General features: G+C 39.3%; 2 protein-coding genes across 2 annotated transcripts; one reads left to right on the plus strand and one right to left on the minus strand.

Moving 5' to 3' along the window:
• The first annotated feature begins 128 nt into the window (after nt 1-128).
• LOC5568114 (nuclear envelope phosphatase-regulatory subunit 1 homolog) lies at nt 129-8,727 on the plus strand. Its single transcript, XM_001652003.2, has 5 exons — nt 129-369; nt 435-506; nt 567-701; nt 7,978-8,125; nt 8,383-8,727. Exons 1-5 carry the CDS (start codon nt 342-344, stop codon nt 8,435-8,437), a joined length of 438 nt encoding a protein of 145 aa, XP_001652053.1. The 5' UTR covers nt 129-341; the 3' UTR covers nt 8,438-8,727.
• A 4,855-nt stretch (nt 8,728-13,582) lies between these two features.
• On the minus strand, nt 13,583-27,332 carry LOC5568115 (protein disulfide-isomerase TMX3). The gene is made up of 4 exons (XM_021840958.1): nt 27,071-27,332; nt 26,734-26,995; nt 25,790-26,561; nt 13,583-14,157 (listed from the first exon to the last, which is right to left on the minus strand). Exons 1-4 carry the CDS (start codon nt 27,111-27,113, stop codon nt 13,939-13,941), a joined length of 1,296 nt encoding a protein of 431 aa, XP_021696650.1. The 5' UTR covers nt 27,114-27,332; the 3' UTR covers nt 13,583-13,938.
• Nucleotides 27,333-27,592: the final 260 nt, after the last annotated feature.

The raw sequence follows: 27,592 nt of genomic DNA on the forward strand, positions 1-27,592 counted from the left end.
CTTTTGGGAAAGTGGCGTTCGGGGTAACGACATTCGGGAAAAAATAGCACAACAATAAGTTGTATGCCAAGTGCACATAGCCAACGCTGAAGGGTCAAAATGTAATCTCCCGTTTGCAGCTCGTACCGAAAATGTCAAAAATTCAGCTTGAATGTTGTGACAACTTCGCGGTGGAGGGTTCGCAGAAAAATCTTCCGAAATTTTTTTAGTATTTTATAGGTTTAAAAATGTGTTTATTTGCTGTGTGATTGCAAAAAAAAAGCCGTGTTTAGATAAGAATAGTAACCAAAGTGCAAAACCAACTACATCCAGGTTCGGTTGGCGGAATACCATTCGCAAAGATGTCTCTGGAACCCTCGGCTTGTGAAGGTAAGAATAGTGGTCGATGCTTGCGTTGAGCTTGTTCTTAAAATTCTAACAACCCCGTATTACAGACCTGAAGGCCTTCGAACGGCGCCTCACGGAAGTTATAGCAGCATTACAGCCCTCTACCCTGCGATGGAGAAGTATGTATTAGTTGGCGGGTTTCTTTTTCGTAATTTAACTAAGCTCTGTTTCTCTTGCAGTTCTCTTATGTACCATGTCACTGATAACGTTCGTGGGAGCGTTCTACTGGCTGACGGATCCCCGCACTTCGATTGTCCCGCTAATGGACTCACTATGGAACCATCCAGTATTCACTTTTTCGACCGCTATTCTGCGTAAGTTAACTTCTAATTACAGGGCTGGTAGCGAGCCGCTTTTCAGCGACATGGTCTCTTTTTTGAAGACATTTCTACTGAACAGTTCAGTTACAGAGTTACTCATTTTTTAGACGCTAAGCAGGGCTGGTTGCAAGTCACTTTTTAGTGACTTGGTCACTTTTTTCGACCTGGTCACTAAAAAGTCACTATTTCCAACAAAAAGTCACTAAAGTCACTTTTTTCAGAAAATTGGTCACTAAAGTCACTATTTTTGTGATCTAACGGTATTGAAATTTAAGGCTGGGTTATCGTTTCAAACACAAACAGCAAGAAATAGATATGTATTATTATAAAGACAAATAAGTATGATTTGAAAATTTAAGGTTCAAAAAAGAAAGGGATTCCTGAATATAATGTCTACGACATACAACGAAAATATTTAAATGAATGTTTTTTGGAAAATATTCAAAAAAAATCTGGGAAAGGTTTTGGAGAATAAGGTGGTAAAACATTTGGGCTTATTTTTGTAGTCGTAATATTTTAATAAATTTTGGCGAATACTTTGACCCTATCTGACAGATCTGAATAAATTACTAGTGAACTTTCTGCAATAATATGTGACTGTATTAGGAATCTTTAACCTATTATTTGAAAGATCCTCATCAAAATTCCTTCCGGAGATAAGCCAGAGACGGATTTTAATAACAAACAAAAAATCGAAGAGTTTGTTAGAAACTCGTCCAGGACTTCAAAAGCGAGTACTAATATTTTTTTTAAGGCACTCCGTGCTCGTGGCCACTACTGTGCCGGAATCAGTTTATCTATATCTTCCTTACCGATACAGTTCTATTTTTAACTAATCTATATTTACATCTGCTTTCACTCTCTCCTGCTCTTTTTGCTCTCACACCGAACATGTAGGAGAGTGCTCTGCTGTTGGTCCAATCGATTTCCATAAGCCATAGTCCATTGCTTTTGCGGTGGTTCGTTTTGCCGTGTTCCTGAGTCGTTTGAGGCTAGCTGCCTGCGAAGTGGGTCAGTTTGTCTCAGTCACCATCTGATACTGACGGAGGATGGATGAGCACCTCTATGCACGGTCCTCCGTGCAGCGTCTTCTGGTGGCTGGACGGGTTATTTTTTGGAGGGGCTGGGAATTGAATCCATGATCTTCAGCTTATGAAGCGAAAGCGTAACCTCGAGGCTACGGACCCCCCTTAGTACTAATATTGATAGGAATCACTTCATCTTAGGTCAACTATTTCTATACAAAACGGGTTGTAAAACAGATAAAACGTACGAGTCGTGACTAAGTGATACGATTAGTTTTAAATAATTCCAGGGTGGCTACTGGACCGGGGAAAAAGACGGGAAAATCGGAAATTTGGGATGATCACCGGGAAAATAATTTGGAACGAACATCTCCAAGCACTAAACCTACAAACCACCAAAATAAGTTGTAGTAAGTTGTTATGGTTGATGATATTGCCATTTATGAAAACCTGAGCTAAATGAACATTTGACAAATTTCTTGGGAGATTCACAGAAATCTTAGACAGATTAATTCAGAAGTACGATTGGCGGATTTCTGAGATGATACTGATTTTTGATGAAGCCTTGTCTGGATTACCTATTAGTTATTCCTTGATCTATGACAAAGTTCTCATGAGGCCCCTGACGAGATTTTGCATTGATTTCTGCAGATTTACAGTGTATTTTTCCAATAATTCCCAACAAATTTCATGTAAAATTGTTCATAAATTCATGGAAAAATCTTTTAACGTAAATAAAATGCGAGGTCCTTTAGGTAATCTTGGTCAGATTTTTGTTAAGTTTTTTACGCAATTCTTAGCCATATTTTTGATAGATTGCTTGTAAGATGCAACTTTAGATTTATGTCAAAAATTTAGCCAGCTTCAAAGGAGAATAATAAAATGTTTTCAAAGATACCGTTTCTGTTAAAAATATCCAACATAAGTTTCACCAGATCAAAAAATTTTCCAGGAATCAATCATGGTCTATGGCTAACGCATAATTTCGAAGACAGTCTTAGAAAGTTTGTTATTGAACTTTGCAGTTTTTGCAGTTTTAATTTAATTCCTAATCTCAAGTCTTCCTATTTTGACTATTTTGTATAAAAAAAACTAAAATATCGAGTTTTTTTTTATTTTTTTGGACATTCGGGAATTTGAAAAACTGACTAACTACTGCATTTCCCATATTCGCATGGTATTTTATGCGACTAAACAGTAAGTTTCAATCATGATCATAGCAGACTGGTTTATACGCTAAACTATCCGAACAAACACTAGACAAACCGTGTGAATATTCTCATAAGGTGGTGTATGTGCTAAAAAGTAAGTGCTGTTCGCATGTCCAACGAGTGTGTTATTAGGCATAGAATGCATAGCAACGAACATATGAATTTTGCGACTATGCGAACATGGGCAGTGTAGTTCTCTACACTCTAAATCCACCCAAAATGTAAATTGATTGATACCCACATAGAACGTTTTTCATTTATAGTCATTTTCATGACTATTATATGTAGTTTTGAAGTCACTTTTAGGTCACTATTTTTATCATTTTGGTCATTAAAGTCACTATTATTTTACTGTCTGACTGCTACCAGCCCTGCGATAAGTCACTATATTCAATTTTTTTTAGCAAATCATGACATTTTTCTTAAGCTAGGCATGGCAGTAAATGGGTAATTTCTGTCGATTAGCTAAACAAAACTAATGCACAAGTAATGACAAATTTTTGACACTTCATGTTAGAGGTATCAGGTATCAGAAGGCCGGCTCCAAAGGCACGTTCCCCGCCAGTTGGGAGGTTTATTGCCATCGCCATATTTGAGCCTATTTCATCACCTACCCGATGGGAGAGGAAAGGGAAGGGAAAGACGGAAGGAAATAGGAGTGGGGTCCCTTGAAGAGAGAAGATCGTATGAGCGAATTGAGAGCATGTAGCTCCATACCACAATGAGTTCGAACAGCGCCCTAAGAAGAGCACTGCAAAACGCATGAGCGTAAAGAGAGCCTATAGCTCATTACCACAGCGGGTTAAGAATAACAGAATGTCCTGAAGATTCAGGCTTCTGAATTCAGAATAAGTTTTTACCAAATAATTGGAATCGCATTTGTGCAAATACTGGACAGTTACATATCAGGTGATACGAAGTTCCATAATCGGTGTCACAACTTTGCTGAAAGTAGCAAAAATTGGGTCCACAAGGTTACCTAGATAGAAGTTCCCTCTACGAAAGTAGGGTTCTTGTACTAGCGCCATGGCGTGCACTTAGGCTGTATCATTTTGCATGAGTCTGCAAAAAATGATCGTTGCTGTTCTTTTATGCTGAAGATTGATCTGAGCTAACCTAATCGTAACCATGATGATAATAAAACTTCGAGCTGTTTAGAACACCTATAAGTAGATGAAAAACCTAATTTAGTACTATACCATTTAATTCCACTAGTCTACTTATAGGTATTCTGCTAAACAGCTCGAAGTTTTATTATCATCATGGCTACCAAGCGGACGGAGCACAGTATATTCATCGATTTGAAGAGATCCATCGTAAGCACCCAAAAGGACGTGGCATTTCTGAAGGAAAAGCTAACACCCGTTAGCCATAGGATTAAGATGGGCCCCATATCCCACAACATATTAAGAAGACAGCAGAGAAAGAGTACATCACGGCATCGATCAAATCCCACTTCGCAAAACTGGACAAGCTGACGACGAAGTGCTATTTTCTGCATTTAAAATTGGCTCAGGAATATCCGGAAGGATTCCCATTATTCCTGACCAAGGTTAAACGAGCGGAAGAATGCGAAGCCGACAGGAAGAACAGGCTACATCGGAAAAAATTAGCCTCCATGCGATCCAGGACGACGGAAGTTAACTGCGTTCCTGCTCCGATTATAGAACCCATTGAAGATTTCGTAGTTAACCGTTCGACGCAGCAGTTCACAGTAGAGCAATTGACACACCTCAACAAGGGGTTAGGATATGCGGTGACTACGAAGCCTGACGTGGAGAAAATCATCGTAGACATGGAAACAGCAATCATCCAAAACGTACCAATGAAGGACCAGAACACAACGAGGAACATCGTAGCAAAGGCCATTACAACAGGAGAACGAAGCAGGGCAGACAAGGACGAGACGAGGATTGTGAAAGAACTTAAGGATAAACCAGTGTTCTACATCAAGGCGGATAAAGGCAACGCAGTCGTCATCATGGACAAGACGGATTACGACGAACAAATGGCGAAAAAGATCAACGAAGGCCCCTATCGACATTTGAGAGTGGATCCACTACCCGGACTCATCAAGCTCACGGACAAAACCCTGAAGGACTGCAAGGCGATTATTGGCGAGGCACGTTTGAAAGAGTCAAACCCCATTCTTCCACGGATTAAAGGACTACCGAAGATTCACAAACCAGGGAAGGAAATGCGAGAAATCATCTCGGCTGACGGATCCCCCACTCATAAACTGGCGAAATGGTTAGTCAAGGAATTCCAGAGTATGCCGAATCCATTCCCCACTAGGTCAGTTGAAAACACTTAGGAGTTCTCCCAGAAACTATTAGAGTCAGGATACATCGAGGATGACGAGATGATGGTTTCTTTCGACGTAGCGGCTCTTTTCCCCAGCGCACAGTGGCCGCATCCCATACAAAACTACAATTCTCACTCAAAACGTTCAAAAATGCTAATTATTTGACAAAACATGATTTTTAGAGGTAATTTGATAGAAATAGTCGCTGAAACAGAAAATCGATATTTTCGGTACATTTGACAGAATTTGTTTAAAATAGCACATTTTTGTAATTCAATCAATGAAATCCGTATCCAGATCAGAATCAAATGAAACGTCATTCTTTTGATGCCAATTTGAAGTTAAATATCGTGGGCAAGCTCGAGGTGGTTTTTGAATCTATTTGGGAGCTTATAAAGGTAAAAATGCGATATTTATATCAAGTATGATATTTATATCAAGGCTGATTCGTAGTGTAACTAAAAAATATTTTTTCTTATCTTGGCGCAAAAAAAGCGCAAGTGAAGCCATAGTACATCGAATACTATGGAATATTTGCCACACATTGAGGGGTAAATGATCATTTTAGAGCGTTTCCCAGATATCTTGCACTACCTTTGAAAAAATGCCTTATTTATGAAGGAGCTCTATGTTATACACTTCTTGACATTCTCAATTGGTAAACATGTCAAATATGGTTTAAAATATCTTCGAAACAAAGCTTAAGGTATATTTTTTCGAATGAGACCGGTTGAGAAAGGTTTGGTCATGATTTAGTACAGAAACTGCAATTTCTATAGAACAACCTTCACGAAATTTGAAGAATTCAAGAGGGTCAATTTCAGCTAACATCTCTCCAGGTCACATGCTGTGAAAAATCGAAATATACACCGATTGATCTGAAACTTTGGGGAATTGTTATTCAATACTGAAGAAATAAAGAAAAAATATTCGAGAAGGAATTTGCAAACTTAATTTTTTTGACTTTTGGCCAGCTTTGGGCCACTGTGCAGCGTTCCAGTAAAGGATTCCCTAAATCTTCTCGAGGACTGGTTATTACCCCAAAGGACGGATGCAGCATGGAAAGGAAAGGTCAGGACATACATGAGGTTGGCAAGATTGTGCATGGACGCAAACTACTTTCAATTTCGTGGAAATTTCTACAAACAGACGAAAGGAGCCCCCATGGGAAACCCTCTCTCCCCGTTTTTGTGCGAACTATTCATGGCGAATTTTGAGGAAAATTTAAAAAAAAACAAGGAGCATTACCGGATAAATGGTGGAGATATGTTGACGACATTTTCAGCGTTATCAAGCGGAACGATCTGGCTAAAATTCTGGATACAATCAACAGCGTACACAAGGACATCAAGTTCACCCACGAGGAGGAGAAGGATGGAAAACTACCATTTTTGGATCTACTTGTCACCAGGGAAGAAAGTTCATCTTACAACTTCGAAATCTACAGGAAGCCTACAAACACCCAGCGAGTTATCCCTTACACATCGAATCATTCGTTCCAGCATGAGATGGCAGCGTTTCACCACATGATCCACAGGATGCAGACTCTACCACTCAGCGAAGACGGAAAGACCAAGGAACTGGAATATATCTACGAGACGGCAAGGATCAACGGATACAAGGAAAGGACGATAAAAGCCATCATCGACAAAAAGGAAAGACAGCAAATTCGGGATGCTTTGACGACACTAACCCCTATCACCGAACCCATGAAGAGAGTCTCCATCCCATATGACGTACACATCAGCAAACAGCTCCGCCCAAAGCTAAGGAATTTCGGAATCGATTTGGTATTTTCCAGCAGAGACAGCCAACTTAGGACTTCGTTAGGCTCTACCAAGGATCCGGTAAACACACTAAACAAGGCTGGTGTTTACAAAATCAGCTGCTCCCACTGCAGCAAGGTCTACGTTGGTCAAACAAAGCGGTCTCTCGAGGTTAGATTCAAGGAACACTTAGCGGAAATAGGAAAAGCTCAGAAGACGATAGACAAGGAGATGACATACGATTTCAAATCTAAGGTGGCAGAACATATCTTTTCAGAAGGACATACAATTACGACGGCCGATATCAAAATTTTGAGAAATGTTTCTTCTCCTTGGAAACTGGATGTGGCGAAGAGTCTGTAAATTTGCAAACAGGTACCTACGACGCTACTCAACAGAGACAACGGCAACGGCAATACATGGCTATTCAACTTGGTACCTACTAATCGTTCCCGTGATGTACCTTTCAGCATTTAAAGTTTCAACAAAAGAGATATGGAATGTATCTAAAAGCTCATAAATTTTAAGTTTAAAAAAATGTTTCGGGAAATAAGTTTATACCTAGTGTTAATATATAATGTGTGCATACGACGGTTTTCTACAAGTCGAGTCTAGTACACGACACTGAAGACGACCTTACAGTTGAGATCGAAATACGCGTATCTGTCAAAGGATACAAACTCTAGTGGAATTAAATGGTATAGTACTAAATTCGGGTTTTCATCTACTAATCGTAACCACTACCCAAACTAGGCAGGATTAAGCTTTTTGCAATCTCAGCACGAAAAAGACCTGCAGCGAAAAAACCCAGATCGGTATCTATTGAAAAATGCCACAAAATGAAGCCGCGAGCGTTTTTTTGGACAGCTCTGCTCTGCGATATTTTTTTTGCACTACTTTCTGATACCAGTCCTGATAATTGAACATACGATGTGTTTATCATTTGTTTCTATTTGTTTCCAGTCCTGCTGTTCGTGTTTGGCATCCACAAGCTGGTGATGGCCCCGCAGATCATCACGTCTCGAACGCGAAGCGTTCTGGCCGAGTTCAACATGTCTTGCGACGAAACCGGCAAGCTGATACTGCGGCCGCGGCCAACCAACAACTCGCGGTATATGGACATGAGCTAGGAAGCGACAAAGCCAGATCTCCCCACCCCTTGCCCGTGGCTTTGCGATTAAGCTTAGATTTTTTTTTGTTTGGCCTCGTTTGCATTTACCCTGAACTGAATCTTCCTTCCCTCTGCTTCCATGTGTTCTTGTCTTGGTGAAAGTTCAAAACCCTTCCCTTCATTCTAGAAACCCGCACCCTGCGTTTTAAGTTATGTACCCCCCCTTTCTCTCTTTTTCTGCGTGTGCACTTTCGTAGATATATCAACGGTAATGGCGGAAGCGTCCGTAGCCCCAAGAAGACGAAACGATAGCGCGTGGATTGGCCGAGGTCTCGGGAGATATGCATGACGACGCGGATCAAACAGGGTTGAAGCCAAAATGACACAAGCGATAATGCGATTTCTTTTTTTTTCTGAGAGTGTGTTTGGGGTGCCAATTGTAAATAGTCGATAGGATGATTTTAATTGTATTTCCCACAGTTTTTCACATATTGTTTGAAAAATTACCATTAAACGTTCGTAAGTTTTGATCTTTCGCATTCAGTCAAGTGTAGTTGGTTTTGAAAAATTATGGAAAATAAATACTTTTGTTCAAAAAAGGATTCTAGAAATGTGGTGGTATTCATCAAATTTCGAAAATGCCTCTTTTCGCCCTCATCGGGTGTATTGTGACATCGATTTCTGTACTAACTCCACTCCGCAAACCTGCTTTGTGTTCGAAGAAAAACCTTGATCAGAGTCTTATGTCAGACGAATCGCATCTATCTATAGTAACCAAAAAAGTTGCATTAAACCTGAATCGCTGCTGACAAGTAATTTCTCGGCCTATCTTGATACATTGGAAAGTCCTGTAAGAAATCGATCTAGAAAGCGCTTTTTTCTGATCGCAGTACACAATTGAAAAGAAATGTCAGTTCAAACGAGAGACGCTGTAGAAAATTTCTGCAAGCATTCGGCGAGAAATTACTCCAGCGATTCCTTTTCACCAGCAAATCAAGCTTTAACCCTTCTTTCCCACAGCTTTATTCGACAATTTAGCTATCAAAATGGCGTTTCTAAAAAAAGTGCTTGAACAAAAGTTGTTTCAAATAAGCTTTATTATTCAAAACCACAATAAAAAAAATGATTATTTTTCAATAGTTAGTTGATTGTTTTTCAATAGTTTGACCCTTAGGTCACTTATTTCGATGTTTGATAATATAAATGAGCGTATAAATTTATTTCAATTATTATTGAGCTACTCGTACCAATTCGGTTTAGCCCGCGTTCGTTGAAAATCGGTGGATCACCCGTGCTACCATGGGAAAGAGAGGGTTAAGGCTGGTTTGCTACTGAAAACAAAAGGAAATGGACGGAAAATACAAAGGGAGCACTCTGTAGGAAATTTCTTGAACCACTAAGGACTGTTCATTTAAGAAAGTGGACACTTGAATATTAACATTTTGGTGTAAAAATTCCATTAAAACAAATTTGCTTCAGTTTGTTTATTTTGACAGCAGACAAAAGTTGACATCAAAAAATTATAAATTCCATGCGATGGGTCGGATTGACATGGCGACACGCATTTTTTTTCTGCACAAATGGTGTACAGAAGAACTGTCGTTCCTATTCCTGACGACGTACGATACATCCCAACAGAAAAAATTGAGAAACTTTAAAGTAGATGGAGTACCGTGTACCTTTTAATTCCGCTCCTAAATGCTTATCTTTGACAGATACGCGTATTTCGACTACCACTTGCAGTCTTCTTCAGTGTCAGTTACTCGTATCCACTAGTGGATACGAGTAACTGACACTGAAGAAGACTGGAGCGGAATTAAAAGGTACACGGTACTCCATCTACTTTAAAGTTTCTCTATTTGAGATTCTGCTCAGAGGATTCGAACATTCATTAAAGAGAAAAAATTGGGAAAAATAATTTGGTATGGCAAGCAATTTGCTTCTGCGGTATGAAAATACTTCATATTTCACGACGGATTCAAAATTACAGAACTAAATGCTTTAAAAAATGGCTGCTGCCCATCTACTGAAAGCATACCATGCCCCCATTGTTTTTGCCAGACCTAGCATCGGCTCACTATGCTTCAGCTACTTTGGAGATGCTCAAGAAGGAAAAAGTTAAATTTGTAGAAAAAGGACCGAATCCATCAAATTTTCCAGAACTACGCCCCATTGAAACATATTGGGCAATATTCAAATGGCATCTTAAGAAGGATGGAAAAGAAGCAAGCTCCATTGATTTAAAAAAAAAAAGTGGTCAGCAACACAACGAAAAGTTATCGAAATTACGTTGATTTCCGTGTATTTTAGGTGAACTCATGAACTTGTTCGAAAATAAACAGTTTGCTGTAAAAACTCGTGTTCACTTTCCTAAATGAACAAGCTTTAAGTAAAGGAATTTCTTTACTTTTCTTGAGATAAAAGCATACTTAGCTTTCGTAAAATGTCCGTCTTTTCAAGCCACCAGCACATTGTATTATCATATGATGTAAGGTTCTCTAGTTAACCTTCGGGCTGTCGCGCTGTTGTGCTTTGTACAACAGTTGTGATATGCTATTATTTTTCAACAAAAATATCTATCGTATAACCAAACCAAAATGTATTCCTCAAGAATCTTGGCCTCAAGAATCGTATAGGCCTGAGTGAATTCTTAATGGATTCAAATGATTTTTTGTCAGTTTACTGGCACACATATCTAGTTTCTAGAAGTGGAGAACAAGGAAAGAAGAACGAGGAAATATGTGGTCAGAGTTATTTTGGTGGATCACTGGGTCAGGTCGGGTGAGAATGGTACTGTGCGTTTGTGTCCCTGGAGGCAATATTCAAGTCACAGATAATTTCCGGAATCGGTTATAATGAGGCCCCTACATGACGGAATTTTAAGAAAATTGCATCAGTGTAAACCTTTTGAGAAACGATTGAATTGGATAACTATGAGTTTTTCATTTGATCTATCCTACAAATGACCATTTTCGAGTCCCGGGACGCCTCAAACTTACGATAAAGTGGCCAATTTGTATCTGAACATCTTTGCCAAACTATTTTAAACGATGCAAAATTCTTCATCTATAATGTTGAATGTTAGATCTTAATGATTTATGCAAATCATAATTATTGTCATTGCAAATAAATGAAGATAACATAACATGTCCCTAAAAAAAGTCCTTTTTACCCGGCTTGACCCAGTGACCCACCGGAATAACTCCGGCCACAGGAATATTTCCGAGTTCCTCTGGCCACTTCTAGAAACTAGATATGTGGGCCAGTGTGTTGAAATAAACTTCGACTACTAAACACAACAAGGCTATTCCTCCATACCACAGGCTACTGACTGATATCGCTACCAGCCAGCTCCTCTCTTTTATTTCATGTCTGGGTAAAGATATCTACAATTCATTCACTTAAAGTACTACCTCTACAATTCTTACCCAAGACATCTCCGCTGCAAGGTGTGTGATGTACCTACACTCCAACACTCCTCCTCATCACACAACCATCAAACCGCCATCTGCCATTCGAGCTCTCTTGTCCACTAAACTCCTCCTGGCACCGAGCTCCAGCTACCGAACTCCTCCTAGTCGAGCTTATCCTGGCCAGCTGCACCATCGTCCTTTTGGTCAACCGCGCCGTCCTTCAAGCTCCTCTTGACTTCCAAGTTCCTCCAGCTGTTCCAAGCTCGTCGTCCGATCAGCCAGCATCCACACCTTCAGCCTCGTTCTCAGCATCTTGGCCTCCAACTCTTGGGCACCTCGTCCAAGCCACCTCCCGTCCAGACTCCACCTTTCGTCCAGGCTATATCTCCTCACCGAGATTCTGCCTCCTCGTCTAGGCCATGTCTCCTCGTCCAGGTGCTTCCTCGTGGTCCCTCATTGAAGCCGCCTCAGCGTCCTCCAGGCGTTCCTGGGCCCATAACCTGTTGAAATAAACTTCGACTACTAAACACAACAAGGCTATTCCTCCATACCACAGGCTACTGACTGATATCGCTACCAGCCAGCTCCTCTCTTTTATTTCATGTCTGGGTAAAGATATCTACAATTCATTCACTTAAAGTACTACCTCTACAATTCTTACCCAAGACAGTGAACTGACAAAAAATCATTTGAATCCTTTAAGAATTCTCTGAGCGGTGAGAATTTCAATATTTTTTCTTTCACTCAGGCTTCTACGGGTTAAAGAACAATACTCGACAGTTTTTGTTTACAGTATGGCCCTTCATAATGCGGTAAAATCAACAACTGTACATAGAAGTGACATAATAATGGACGCACCATACGGTTCACAATTTGGAATCGCTATATCTCAAAATCCCTATAATTTCGAAACATGGGGTCTTCAGTAAAGTTGTTTTGGAGGTGGAGCGCTATCTGATGGTACCTGGCGTCTTTGGCAAATTTGTTCAGTAAGTTACGGACTATCATTGTCCGAGCTAGTTGATTCAAAATGTTGCCACCAGGATGCGCTAGTAAGAATAAAACTTTTGGTTTGCGGGTACTTCAGAATCCCGACCTTTTAGAAAGATTGCATCTTTGTCAAAGTAGTTCAGTAGCTCAAAAGCTATCATTATTTTAGCCAACCTCGAACTTCAAGGATTAAGGCTAAGTATCCCGTCATTCGTTTTGGCAACAATGATGACTTTTCAGCTTGCATTTCAAAGTGATAATACTCAGTCTTGATAGTTTATATTAACTTGAAGAAGTTTCACTATACGTGCTAACATGCATAAGGTATGCTGATACTTTTTCAGCTGTATCAGTGCAAAACCAACTGATTTTCTTTGATTCCAAATCGTGAGATGTATAAGCAACAATCATCAACGACGCGTACAAATTTTAATGATGGCCTACTTCGCCTTAACCAAAGCAATCATTTGAGCTACTGAACAACTCTGCCGAAGATGCCATCTTACTTAGTGGTCGGGCTCCTAAGGTATTTGTAAAACAAATTTTTCATGCTCACTGGCGTCACCTGATGGAAAAACTTAGAACCTAGCACTAGCACGATCAGATAGTCCTCGAATTACTGAACAACTTTTCCGAAGACGCCATCTTTCTAAATGGTCAGACTCCTGGGATATTTGCAAAACTATAGGTGTTGTGCAAAGTACATTGCACGACTACTCGTGTGATAAAAATTCGTGCGACATCCGAAAGGTTAAAATTTTCTTTTTTACGACTTTAATCGACTATTTCTATACATTTTTTTCAAAACTGTTTAAGAAAAATAGTTAGGAAAAAGGAAATTGATTGTTAATCAATCAACCTGAGATCGAATCCCATCCTCGAGATAGTCACCAATGACCTAAACAAAAATTATGGTGGCGACCTCTTTCGGAAAGGAAGTAAAGCTGTTGGTCCCGAGACGAACTAACCCAGGTTTGAAAATCTCGTCATCGTCAATGATATTTATCAAGGAGGTCATATTTTTCACCGTCATACTAAATCAAAACAATGCGAATAAAATTGAAACAGTTTTCTTATTATAAGTTATGGTATGTTCCGTTAACCTTATATTCTACCACAATGAGACACAAAACACGCACTTTTCTTCGTTGGCTACAACAAACTAATTAAGACTCAAACCTTCTTCTAGGGAATGCGTACATTTCCTTTAAAATGCGGTTCCTACAAAAGCTTCCCACAAGTCCAACGTTCACTTCGTTGCCATGATGGAAGTAGAAAGATTCATCGTTTACTGATCAAAATGACTAGAAAAGGACAGTTTTTCCATATGTTAGGAATGGTAGTTACTATGCTCATGTCACTACCAATACTGCGCTCCAAAGCAACGATGGCACCGAGTCCCGGAACAGCTTACTCCTTCTTTTCGTGTTTGGGTTCCTCCTCTTCTTCCTCGGCGTCCAGGATGTCCGCACAGCAGATCGAGTACAGTATCAACGAGAGGAAGCCCAAGGGAAGGCCGAACAGGACCGAGGTCAGCACCGGATTGCCCATCCACATCTCGTACAGCGAGTGCTTGGCTTCGAACCAGGCCCGATAGATCCGCACCGGAAGCGAGTTTCCGCCGAAGGCCTGAAATCATGAATTCATGAACTATTAGTTGAGAATATATAGTAGGGTGGACCATAATGATCAAACAACAAAAACCTTACGTAACCCCCCTCCCCTTCTCCTGTTTGTTCAGAAACTACTGTAAATATTTAATCAGAATTAGGGGTTAAACGAGCTTGAAGTTATGTATGAAAAAAAATGGCCGTACGTATGGGAAAATCTCTGCATACTACATACATGTTTGGCCATAGGGGCGCTTTAGTCAATAGAATTTTTTTTTTGTTGATTCAAAGATTCTCCTACCAAACAAACAGAAACAAAAAATTATGCTGTAAAACGGGTTATTAATTCATATATACAAATGATGAGATGTTAGCGTTTTTGAAACGCTTACAAACAACCGGTTCTAAAATAACTATTTGATGAAGTTTTCAATAGCTCGTTACCTATCCATAACAGAACTTGTATTCGGTTTCGAATTTCTTAGCATTTTTACAAGCCAATTATGTTATCAAAGTACGGATTTTCGTTTAACGCCTATAGGTATGCAACGCTTTATATACGTATCGTAATTCATTCGATTTTCTTCGAAATAGATGAATTCAATGTCAAAATATAAGAATCATCCGATATCTATTCAGAAATTCAATTGCATGAATGAAGCAAGCTAAAGTACCCTTTGTAGGCTCAGCAAATGTTCCAGGTGTTCTTAAAGAGATTCTTCTGGACATAGTTTTTTTTTCTTTCTAAGTCTATTTGTCCAAATTACAGTAGAAGTCAATAGATGATCTCGTCAATGAAATTCTTATCAGAAAAATATCTTATAAAAATCATATATTTAAAAAGAATCTACATACCAATAGTTTTTTAAATTTATGGTTTTGTAAGTCAAAATAAAGTTTTGTAAGTTTGGTCAAGTAATTTAAATGATTTTTAGTAAGTGCAAAACATTCTGCTCAAGATTCTTATGGTAGGATCTTGTAAGAACTTTTTTCTAGGATTTCGTCAGAAAATCGAGTTAGAGTCTGAAAATTGTGCCAAGAAAGACAACCGGGATTTTTACATTAGTCAGCTCAGAAATTCATAGGATGTACTCAGGTTACTATTATGTTCATCTAGTATTCTGTCAGAATTACACCAAGTAAGAGGCGGTAAATGTTTGCTCCAGTACTTTTCCCATCCCTGCCAAGTACTATGTTAAATTTCATCGATATGTCCCGGATTTCCTGTGATAACTAAGGTGATTAGAGGGATTATATTTTCAGCAGCTTTGTCCTTTTCATCATGGATGGTTCTTTATTAGTTCATTATTATTTTGAACCTCAAAACAAATTACAAATTAGATTTATATGTAAAACAGCTATGAAAAAGATTGCTACTTAACATATTCGTCTGCTGAATTCTAAAATTATTAATTGGCGAATAAAAGTTGGTTTTTGTTTCTGCAAATTTGGAAATTGATATAGCTAATTCTGACTAAATGATGTAAAATTTGTCAAGATTTTGATAAGAAACATTTTTCCTACATTTTCATCACAATTATAGTTGTTTGGCAAACACAAGTTTTGCAAAATTTGACCTCACTTTTATTCGTCAATTGTAAAGTATACTTCATAAAACGATCAACATATCAATATTGATAATTTTAAGAACCTCTCTCAGGAATTTTCAAATTATGCACATTGATATTTTATTCATAGTTTGCGCCCTTATCAAACATGTCTTTTCCAAATTTTGGTCACATCATGGATTTAGGCGCCACCCTTGACGGGTGTCAACCTGGCCAACCGCACGCTACGACACTGAATACTGGTACTTATTCTAAAAATATATATAAAAAAAACATTAGAAAATAATGCAGACATAATGAGATTTTCTTCCAAAAAACTATCAAAGCTACCCCCTTTTACGGTGCCTATAAAAACTAGAATTCGTATTTCCTCTTGGGAGGGATCCGTATAGTAAAGTTATTTTTTTGCAACTTCCTTTCGTAATATGCCGTTTTTCATTACGCCAATCTGTCATGAAAAGGCCTACTATCCTGCACTGAATGATGCAGTGTTGTAAAAGTCATTACGAAACTAAAATCAGTTGATTTTTACGCAACGTTTTTTCATTACGTACCGTAATCCGGGGGCAAATTGATCACTTTTTCACAACTTTTTGTCATGATTTCTTTTGGAACTCAAAAATTGTCATTTTGTTTTCGGTAAAATCAGTACTTCATTGATCTCTATCAGTTTATGTAATCGATTTTTTATGAAATAAAATTTAACATTTCATAAAATTAGTTTTAGTACCAAAAAAATGACTGATTGGGGTGAAATTGATCACTATATAATAAAGCATATTTTAGTATGTCAAATTTCCCTATCTACTAAATTTGGTTCTGCTGAATCTGAAAATGATGACAAAATTCTTTCAACTCGGGTATATCATAATTTTATTGCAAAATCAAACTTTGTAAATCTGCCTAATACGCCTAAATGTATGTAATTTCCCTTGAAATAAGCACGTTATTCAACAATTGACTGTTTTACGAGCAAAATAGGGGTACCGGAGGCAGTATGGACACCCGGGGCAGAATGGACACCCCCTGTATCTTTGAATAAGCGAATACTTTTACACTTTAAATGCAAACAATATTTCAGTTGCCTGTCGGAGGAGTAAATTATCCACTAAAATTTTTTTAAATAGAAAAATTGAGCATGTTTTTATTTGGTTCGAAAATTATAACATTCACACCTCACCAAATAAGGTTTCAGAGGCAAATGACTGCAAGTTGACCGATAATGTAGCTCTTGATTGAATCTTCAATTATTTATGCTATATTCAAAAATAGCGTAGATTTTCTTCTGGTACTTTAAGACATTGAAAAACTTATATAAAAATTTCTTATACTGTTGGGGCAATATGGACACCGGGTGACAAAGTAGAGCTGACACTTCAAAGAGAAAAAAATATAACTTCAAATACAAAATTATCCAAAAATATTTAGCATCCAATGCAATGATTATGAAGCGGAACCACAAATCAGTTGAAAATCGTCAATTCTTGATTAAAACTAACTTGGAGGCAATATTGAAAGCATCTCTACGAAAAATGTCGTAAATTGGGTTTAATCATGTTTCCAGTGGCACAGTGACCTGTCACAATGGTTTCCTGAATATGAACTTTATTTTTCGAGGTTTTGAGAACGATTGCGGGACAATTTTCCTATAAACATTAGGGTGTCCATACTGCCCCATGGGGTGTCTACTTTGCCCCGCTAGCTTGATGGCGACTACCAAATATAAGCTTTTTTTAAACCTATTTTTGAAAACAAAATATTTTTTTCCCAATTATGCAACCATGTTTAACAAATGCTTAAGAACTCTAAAAAGCATACTGCACATAAAAAACAGTATAATATTATTAAATAAACAAGTTGACTCGTGTACAGTTCAACAAAGAATGACTTTTTATTGGCAAGGATGTGCGAGTGTAAGGTACAACGTATAAAGGTACAAAATGAAAGGTTGGCAAGCAAGTTCATCACAAGGTAGACATCAAAATAGGTATTGATAATATAACATCTCCTTTTCAATTAAATTTAAGCTGCCTTTCCTTGTCAGTACATTTCAAAATCCTGGAAACGCTTGGGAACATGGATCGCACGCTTAGGACGCTCAACTGCTACTGTAGATGACGAACCAATTTTCGAACTGTAGTCAGCAGTTTCGGGGATCTCAGATGGTGCGGTATCCTTCTCTTCTTTGATTGGCATTGCTTCGCTCGGAGGTTCCTCAATTGGACGCCTTACCTTGATCATTGTGTTGTCTCGACGATATGTTCGATCTTCAACCGCTACCACTGATGAACGGTCTGTGATAGGATTGGTTACTGTTCCTCTCTTCCACTCCTTATCGGTTGGCTTCATTTTGGCGAAGACCGGTTGACCAATTTCCAATTCTGGTAGTGTACGAGCTTTACGGTCATAATAGGATTTGGCTCTCCGGTGGTTCAATGCAATTTTTTCCTTGACATTTTCTTCGATTTTGGGCAAATACTTTTTTTCATACATTGGAATGCCACATCGTGTTCGTCGATTGAAAAGTCGTTGGACTGGAGAACTTCCTGTTTTGTTCGGTGTATTTCGCCACTGTAGTAACAATTCCCAAAAGTCTTGCTTGGACTCGTACGCTTTTCTCAAAAGCATCTTGGTGATTTTGACCGCAGATTCAGCCTTACCATTTCCTTGCTGATGGTAAGGAGCTGATACGCTATGTTTGATTCCCCAGGAGTGGCAAAATGTGCTGAATTCTTCACTCATGAATTGAGGACCTCCATCGCTGCTAATCTCCTGTGGTTTACCCAGCCTGGCAAAGTTGCGTTTACAAATCTTCACTACAGCTGCCGCTGACTGCGTTGTAAGTTCGTCCACGTCAAAATAATCCGAGTAGTGATCGACGCTAACAAGGTAAACAGAACTCTTGTTGCCCAGTGTACATTCGCAAATATCCATTGAAACTTTCTGATACGGATACGAAGGAATTTGATGGCTCTGCATGGGTTGGGGTTGTTGGTTGGACGAAAACTTTGCACACACATGACAATGTTGCACACGCTGTCGAATTTGATCGGTGATTCCGGGCCAGAATACCGTATCCCTGGCAAGTTTGGTAGTCGCTTCTACGCCGCAATGTGATTGATGAAGCCTTTCTATAATCGCGCCTCGTAGGCTTTTCGGGATCAGGATTCGATCGTTGCGCAATACGAGACCATTATGAGTGCTGAGTTCGTTTTTGTATTTCCAATATATTTGGATTGCTGGTGGCAATTCATCGTACCTACGGGGCCATCCATCAACGATGCACCTGATGATGGATTGGATGTCTGGATCTTCTCGAGATCTGAATCGAATTTCATCAACACGAGCGTCTGAAATGGGAAGATAGTCCAATGCACAAATGTTTTCTATATCAGTTACGAATATATCGTAAATGTCGCGGCTGGTAATAACGTTGTCAATATGGGCAGCTCTTGACAACATATCAGCTATTACTATTTCTTTACCTGGTTTGAACGTCAGCGTAATGTTGTATCGTTGCAATGCTAGAAGCATACGCTGGATTCGTAGAGGGGCTTCCGTCAGAGGCTTTTGGAAGATCTTGATCAACGGTTGGTGATCAGTCTGGACAGTTACAGGCCGTCCAAGAATGTACATTTCAAACTTTCTACAGGTGAAAAGAATAGCCAATGTTTCTTTTTCGATCTGTGCGTAACGACGCTCGGTTGCACTGAGGGTCTTCGACGCATACACGACTGGTTGTCCCTCCTGGAGGAGTAACGCGCCAAGTCCCACACTACTACTGTCGCACTGTATTGTAGTATGCTTTGTTGCGTCAAAGTATCTTAGCACTGGTGCCGATGTTACAGCTTGCTTCACCTTGTCGAATGCTTCATCCTGCTCATGGGACCATGTCCAGGGTTGATCATGGTATGTTAAGCGACGTAGAGGCTCCGCCAGTGTCGAGAGGCTCGGCAGATAATGTGACAAATAGGTTACCATACCCAAGAACCTTTGGGCGGCAGGAACGTCTTTCGGTTTTTCCATATTCAAAATGCTGTTCACCTTTTCCGGATCCGGTTGAACACCGCTGGCCGTTAGAATATGTCCAAAGTATTTAACACTGTCTTTGCACAAACTGATTTTATCCGGATTAAGTTTTAGATTTTTCTCCTTCATTCTCTCCAAAAAAGCTTGCAGATTTCTATTGTGATCGATCACTGCCTCCTCGATCGTATTCCCGCATCCGAAGATCATGAAATCATCCATCAGTGCACGTACGTTCTTCAAGCCTTGAATGGCCTCATTCGCTCTCAGTTGAAACACTTCTGGAGCCGGAGAAATGCCCATCGGCATTCGAAGCCACCTGTATCTACCGAAGGGTGTCCAACAAGTAGTAAGTTTCGAGCTTTCTTCGTCCAACTCGAGCTGCCAAAAACCGGATTTAGCATCGACAGTCGTAAAAACCTTCGCGTTTGCGAGCTCCGGCAGAAGTTCGTCGAGTGTAGGCATCTGGTAGTGTGGTCTTTCCAGAGCCTTATTTAGCATGATCGGATCAATGCATACTCGCAATTTGTCATTCCGTTTTACTAATACTAGGTTACTTACCCAGTTAGTGTGTCGCTTTTCTTCTGTAATTACTCCTTGCTGTACCAAGTTTGACAACTCCTGACGAAGGTTTTCACGAAGCGTAACAGCTACACGCCGTGGGTGCTGCACGACTGGCTTAACACTGTCGTCGACGTCTAGATGAACTTTTCCTTCAAGCTTTCCAAGCCCGGAGAAGACCTCTGGGTAGCGGTTCACGATTCGTCTTGCAGCTTCCCTCTGATCCTCCGTGACAGAAAAACATACTTGTAGCAGCTTCAACTGGAGACACGTTCTGAACGATAGCAGCGGCGGTTGTTCGAAATCCACCACATGGAAAACAGCTTTGAAACGTGATCCGTTGTGTACGCAATCGATTTCTGTGCGGCCTAACGAGCGCAACTTGCCTCCTCCGAATACATTCAGAACAGCACTGTCATTGTCAAGGGATAACTGCTTCGTACCAAGAATCTCCATTGCATTCCTCTTTCCTACAACGTTACAGGAAGCTCCCGAATCAAGGATGTATGGTACTTTACGTTCACGCTGATTTACGTTGAGAAATGTTAGTGTTGCTTTCAGCAATCCATCGTTATCCTGATTGATGCTGTACAGATACTGACAGACGTTTACGGATTCTTGTTCGTTGTCGGACTGAGTAACGGTTGGCGGATCTGTCTCCCAGTCGACGGTGTGTACCGTTTTCTTCGCTAATCTTCTCGATGGTCCTGGGATACCGGTTTGTTTGCTCTGCTCCTTCTTTTTCTTGCAAACTGCTTCGAAATGATTCTTAAATCCACAAAAGCGACACGTTGCTCCTCTTGCTGGACATTCCGATAGATTTTTGTGATAAGAACGTCCACAGTATCCGCACTGTCTGCTGTCCCTGCTCGCTGTAACAATTCTGTTTACACCATGTTGTCGATTTTCTAGCCATCGATTACGTTCCATTTCAGCTCGGGTAGCTTCTTCAGCTTGACAAAGTTCGATCACTTTGGCAGAAGTCAATTCTGCGGTTTTGATCAATTTCTTCTTCAGACGAACATCATGAATTCCGGTGATGATTTTATCCCGGAGCATTTCGTCCTCCAGATCACCAAAATTGCAATCTTTCACCAGCATACGGGTCCGATTGATGAACTTCGACATGCTTTCTGGTTCACGGCTGTCATCTCCAGGCTCCTGTTGGCATTGATAAAACTCGTATCGTGCCAGCTTGATGTTTTTCTGTGGTATCATATACGAGGACAATGATTGCAAGCAAGCAGCGACCGTATTCTTTTCCTCGTCTCGAAGGGGCCACAGATTGAAAATCCGCCTAGCTTCTGTGCCTAGCGCAGATTTGAACGTCGCAATTTTCACTCTCTCTTCCAGCTGTTCTACTCCTGATGCTATGATGTAGGTATCAAAAGCATCTTTCCACAGTTCCAAGTTCTCCCGTACGTTGCCATCCAGCTGCAACGGGTCCGGAAAGGGAATACTGCTGTTCATTACTGGAGCCGCCGGTGGCTGTCGTACAGTCTGTGCTTGGGATGGATTTTCCGTCATTCTGTTTGACGCTCACTTCTCGATGGACACGACCGACACATCAATTTGCCTTAAACGACTCGAATATCCGCGACGGTTTCAAAATAACAAAACTAACTTATAACGTGGGATCGTAAAACTGTTATTCGCGAATTCTGACACCATATTAAATAAACAAGTTGACTCGTGTACAGTTCAACAAAGAATGACTTTTTATTGGTAAGGATGTGCGAGTGTAAGGTACAACGTATAAAGGTACAAAATGAAAGGTTGGCAAGTAAGTTCATCACAAGGTAGACATCATAATAGGTATTGATAATATAACAAATATTCATGTCCACACAGTCAAAATAGGCAAATTCCTTAGGGTGTCCATTAGACTGATGCAAATTTTGAAGTTTTTGCTCCCCTATGCTTAAACGGTGTCAATTATGATGAAAATGATCCTCGCAAAATTTGAAGTGATTCAGAAGAAATTTGGTTGTGCACACGCTATTTCAAGTTTATATTGAAATTACTATGGAAAAGGCAAACCTTTTGTGTTCAGTCCTCTAACTGCTCATCATAATAATCTATGGGAAAGTGAACACACTCATCTCATCTGAACACTTCCCAGCTACAACTTTGCCGAAGACCACATTTCGATGGGACGTAAGGATAATTTGTTATTATTGATAACAAAGTCTAAATCATGCTGAGATGATCATTCAATTACTTTCAGAGCAACACTGCTTTTTTGCTGTAGAACATAGTAGCCTGGATTACTTTGATCTATTCTTCCCGCCAGGAACACCACTGTTGCCTGCCGAAAAGTTGGTGAAGCATGCAACATGCAAATCAACTTCATAATGATGAATAACAATTTATCCTGAGGTCCAATCAAAAAGTGGTCTTCGGCAAAGTTGTAGCTGGGAAAATTTCGCATTAGAAGAATTTGTTCAAATTTCCATAAAATATTATGTTCAAGAGATAAAGGGCTGAACACAAAAGATTGGCGTTTTCCATAGTAATCTCCATATAAACTTCAAATGGCGTGTGCACAGTCAAATTTCTTCCGATTCACTTCAAACTTTGGGAGGATGCTATTTACCATAAATAAAATCGTTTGAGCATAGGGGAGCAAACATTTCAAAAATTGCATCACTCTAGTGTCCATACTGCCCCCCCCCCTACTATTCTTGTAATGCTGTACGATTTCAAAAAATAGTTCAGCAGTTCACACTGAAGCTAACACAGCATTTTTAACACTCAAATTATACATGCAGGCTTAGCACCAGCGGATTGTTTAGTACCGACATTTCCAACAGTATTGCACCTTCAAAAACTGTGAATATTTCTTTGCAAAATTAACCTTAATAAAAATGAATTAGTTTAAAACCATCATAAGACATCTATAAACCAGAAAACATGGAATGTCTTTGATGGCAGCGAACTATTAAGCATCCGTGAAAGGAAATGCTATTTGGTACCGACCTAATAAAATTCACCCCAGTGATCAATTTGTAACTATTTTGAGATGCGTGAATCATAACACAACAAATTTCAGAAATTGCAAAATGATGGTGAATGCATCCTGATATGATTTTTGAAACCATCAAGTGGTCTTCAACGAAAGTGCAAAATATTTTGTACGCAATTCGTTCTAAAACACGATTTTCGCCTTTAGTTTCCCGATTTCTTTCAATTTTGTGAATCGAATCATTATTCTAAAATACTAGATCTATTTTAAATTAAAGGTCTGTAAAGCCTCTTTTTTAACTAAAATGTTCTTCAAAGTAACTATTTTTTCTAACAGGTCACCCTGTTGCCAAATTCTAAAGACTCCAGAGAAATCTTCAGATACTCTAGTGCGATTATTCTTCAATAATTTCTTTCCAGATTTCTCGAGAAAGGCTTCAGGCATCCTTCTAATAATTTCTCCAGAGGTTTCTTCTAAAATAAATTCAGGTACTCCTCTATCAAATTCTACTCTAGTGATATCAATATTAATTTTATCATAAATTCATCTACGATTTGTCTCAGGAATTGCTCCGAAATTTGTCCAGGGAATCTTTTAAAAACTCCTTAAGTTTTTACAGATTTTTTTCTATGAATTTCTTCTACATTTCATCCACAAATTATTCCCACAGTTTTTTCCAAACAATTCTGGTGTAATTTTTTAAGCTTATGTTTTTTAAAATAATTCGAGAGATTCAATCGATATTTTTTCAAAAATGATTTTTTGAATTTGTTTAGAAAATTAACCAAAACTTCCTCAGAAGTGAGTTTTTTCGAGAGTTTTTTTTAGATATCCTTTTAAGAGTTCATCAGGAATTTCTACAGAAGAAAAATCAGAAATTACTATAGGATTTGTTTTCGAAATACCTTTCGAACCTCATGAGGGAATTGATCGATAATTTCTTAAAACTATCCTTGGCAATTATTTAAGACATCTTAGAAAAAATCCTGGATAAATTCATTCACAACTTCCTTTGGAAATTTCTTAAACAATTTCTAGATGACTTCATGGAGAAATTATCTGAAGGTAATCTAAGAAAAAATCCTTGTTGAATTCTTGAAGATGTACTAAACAGAAATATGAACATTGAATGAAATCGACGGAAGATTAACAACTAAAAGACTTTAAACAATATGTGAATGATTCTTTGGAAGAATACCAAAACAAATTCATTATGGAACCTATGGTGTAATATATGGGATTATCCTTAAAAAATCCAGGTTGAATTCTTGAAAATACCTAGTAAGAAAATCATAGTGAATTTCTTCAATAAAGCCGTTTAAGAACCAATAAATCATTTCCTGGAGAAATATTTGGAGTAATATCTGAAGGAAACTTTCAGCGGGTACCTGAATTATTTCTGATTCTTGACAGGGGCTTTTTAGAGACATGCTCACTATTTTGATGCAAGTCTCTATTTTAATGAAATATATCTCAAGTCTCTTCTTTTAACCAAAGTAACTTTTTCTCCTAGTAGTAATTCGTGGTGCATAATTCTGGAGATTCCCTTCTGGAGGGGCCTTCCTTAGCCGTGTGGTTAGAGTCCGCGGCTACAAAGCAAAGCCATGCAGAAGGTGTCTGGGTTCGATTCCCGGTCGGTTCAGGATCTTTTCGTGATGGAAATTTCCTTGACTTCCCTGGGCATAGAGTATCATCGTACCTGCCACTCGATATACGAATGCGAAAATGGCAACGTTGGCAAAGAAAGCTCTCAGTTAATAACTGTGGAAGTGCTCATAAGAACACTAAGCTGAGAAGCAGGCTCTGTCCCAGTAGGACGTTAATTCCAAGAAGAAGCAGAAGAATTCTGGAGATTAGAAAAAAACTTCAAGCTTCTTCAAGGATTCTGCGGATGGTTTCTTCAGAAATTTCTACTGGAAATTGGACTTTCAGAGGATTGTTAATGCACCCCACCAGAAATTTCATCAGAGATTATCCACGAATGCATTGAAATTATTTTTCAGATATTTTTCTGCAGATGATTAAAGGAATTCGTCCATAATCCGCTCAAGTTTATTCAGAAATTCTCACCAACGATTTCTCCAGTAGTTACTCTAGAAGAACTTACAAGAGTTCTTCCAAGTAAATCCTCAAATGTTTGTTCTTGAGTTTTTGAAGAAATTTTAAGGATTTTTCAAAGTAAACCTTAAAAATATTGCTAAAGAAATTCCTACGCCAATTTTCCAGTTTTTTTTTTATCTTCATCTCGGGCGGGACTCACTAAATGGCTAATTTTGGGGTCGGAATTCGATCCCAGGTCCTCATTGTGGAAGACGGATTGATTTATTGGTTTTGAACTAGTGGTTGGAAAAATCACTCAAAAATATATGTTGAGATTCGAGTTATGTCTGAAGAACTGTGAAAATCGTTTTCAAATTGGTCCATAACTGGAATTAGATCTAATACTCTAAATTTGACCATTTTGCATGGAAAATAGAACAAGTTGCAAATTTTTTGTGCAGTAGGTACTGTAAAAGTTCAAAGTAACTCACCGGAGCCGTCTGGTTATGAATACTATCCAAGAACAGCTCGATTGCCTCCGGGGTCAGCTGCAGAGGATCATCCTCCGGTATGTGGTGCTCGTTGGTGCTAGCATTCAGCACTATCAAATGCGGCGTGGCCAGTTTATCCATGGCTATGGAATGTGCCAGATCAGGCGTTCCCACCCAACCGAACTGGAAGCGACTGTGATACTTGTGTTTGTTCTTGTGGACGAATATCTCCACCATATCGCGGAACTCCTGCTCATGGGCGGCAATCTCGCTCAGCTTGTTCTCTTCCACCACGGCCAGCACGAGGTACTTCTTGGTTTGTAGGATGTGGTGTATATTGCTCCGGGTAACCTTCGGGAATGTCGGGAACCGCTCTTCATTGACCCATCTGAACAGGGATTCGTTCAGGTGAACAGGTTCGATCAACTCGAAGTTGTCCGAGTATGGGAAGTAGAAGTGACTTCGTTCTTTGTAGACTAAGGCCGCTGGTACGGTATCGATGTCGAAATGTCTCTTGGCTATCTCCACTGAAGTTGCGTAGAAATAACTATGCGGTTGATAGACTTCCGCTGCACTGTAGAAAATATCCCATAGAATTCCATCTTGTTTGCCGACATAGGTGAAGAATATGGGATTGTTGGATTTCAGAATGTCGATACTGTCCGGTCGGGTGACCTGCTGAACTGGTGGTCCAGATAATCTATTCACGAAGTGTATCAGTTCATCTTTTGTTCGATCACCGTTATAGGCGTAATCGTAAGGACCTTTTATGCTTCAAAATATATAAATCATAAATTAGTCACTCCCAAATAATCAAATGGAGTATCTATTATTATAATGTTGATTTACTCTACAGAAGTGCTACAAATAAGCATATATTTCATTCTAGGGTAGAGCACCATGACTTTTTTTTTGGAAACTCTAATAATCACTATAATACTCACAATAAAATCGTTGGATAGGCATTGACTTTGAAGGCCTGGGCCACGGCAGTGAACCGAGTGCAATCCACCCTCCCAACTCGGATATTCGTATTGAAGAGAGCTTGCGCGACGTGAGCCCACACCGGTTCCAGTTTCTTGCAGTGGGCGCACCAAGGAGCATAGAACATCACAAACCACTGGCCCTCGTTTCGGACATCCAGAAAGCGGTCGCTTAGTTCCAACACCCGAGAACCGTCCACTGCTGAACTAGCACCTAACACGACTAAAAATCAAACAGAGATTGATTTTTTCGTATTTTATAATTTAATTAAACTAATGAAATAGGTATATCACTCACCTAGCACCAGAAAAATCAAACATTTTAATTGATATAAAAACATCCTGAGATCGGTTTCGACAATGAGATTTCAATGAGATATTCAAGCTGACATGGCCAATGCCTCGCCCAAAAAAGATTCAATGGAAAAAACTTCGGATCAAACACCCAGAATGCAATTCTTGCAATTTTTCCGAGGCAAAACTATTGTCAGAATATAAACGCTTTGCTTCTGTAGAATGAAAGCTGCAATGAATGGAAGATGTCAAACAGTGAGATCCAGATAGAACATTGCGGTAGGTGTATGTATATGCGAGAAAGCCACGCACGAAAGACACTCTCCCTTATTTCGGCTCGAAAGGGGAAGCGTATACATCGAAGTATCTCACTGAGTTTGGTGTGGAGGGTGTGCACAACTTATTATAAGAGAAGTGTTCCAATACGTTACAATTTTGAGCTACAGGTCTCCTAAGTTGTATAAATGCTGGTTTTATAAATTTGCATATAAAATTTAAACTGTATATTTTTCCTAGTTAACTTTTA

Source organism: Aedes aegypti, chromosome 2 (genome assembly GCF_002204515.2).
Source record: "Aedes aegypti strain LVP_AGWG chromosome 2, AaegL5.0 Primary Assembly, whole genome shotgun sequence".
In the NCBI taxonomy this organism is placed as follows: Eukaryota; Metazoa; Arthropoda; class Insecta; order Diptera; family Culicidae; genus Aedes; species Aedes aegypti.

Excerpts from the sequence above, each read along its gene's own strand:
- LOC5568114 (XM_001652003.2), top strand. The coding sequence starts at position 342 with ATGTCTCTGGAACCCTCGGCTTGTGAAG. Across the intron at positions 507-566 it reads CTCTACCCTGCGATGGAGAA|TTCTCTTATGTACCATGTCA; the intron begins GTATGTATTAGT and ends TTTCTCTTGCAG. Across the intron at positions 8,126-8,382 it reads CGGCCAACCAACAACTCGCG|ATATATCAACGGTAATGGCG; the intron begins GTATATGGACAT and ends GCACTTTCGTAG.
- LOC5568115 (XM_021840958.1), bottom strand. The coding sequence starts at position 27,113 with ATGTTTTTATATCAATTAAAATGTTTGATTTTTCTGGTGCTAG. Across the intron at positions 26,562-26,733 it reads GCCTATCCAACGATTTTATT|CATAAAAGGTCCTTACGATT; the intron begins GTGAGTATTATA and ends TATATTTTGAAG. Across the intron at positions 14,158-25,789 it reads TTCATAACCAGACGGCTCCG|GCCTTCGGCGGAAACTCGCT; the intron begins GTGAGTTACTTT and ends TCATGATTTCAG.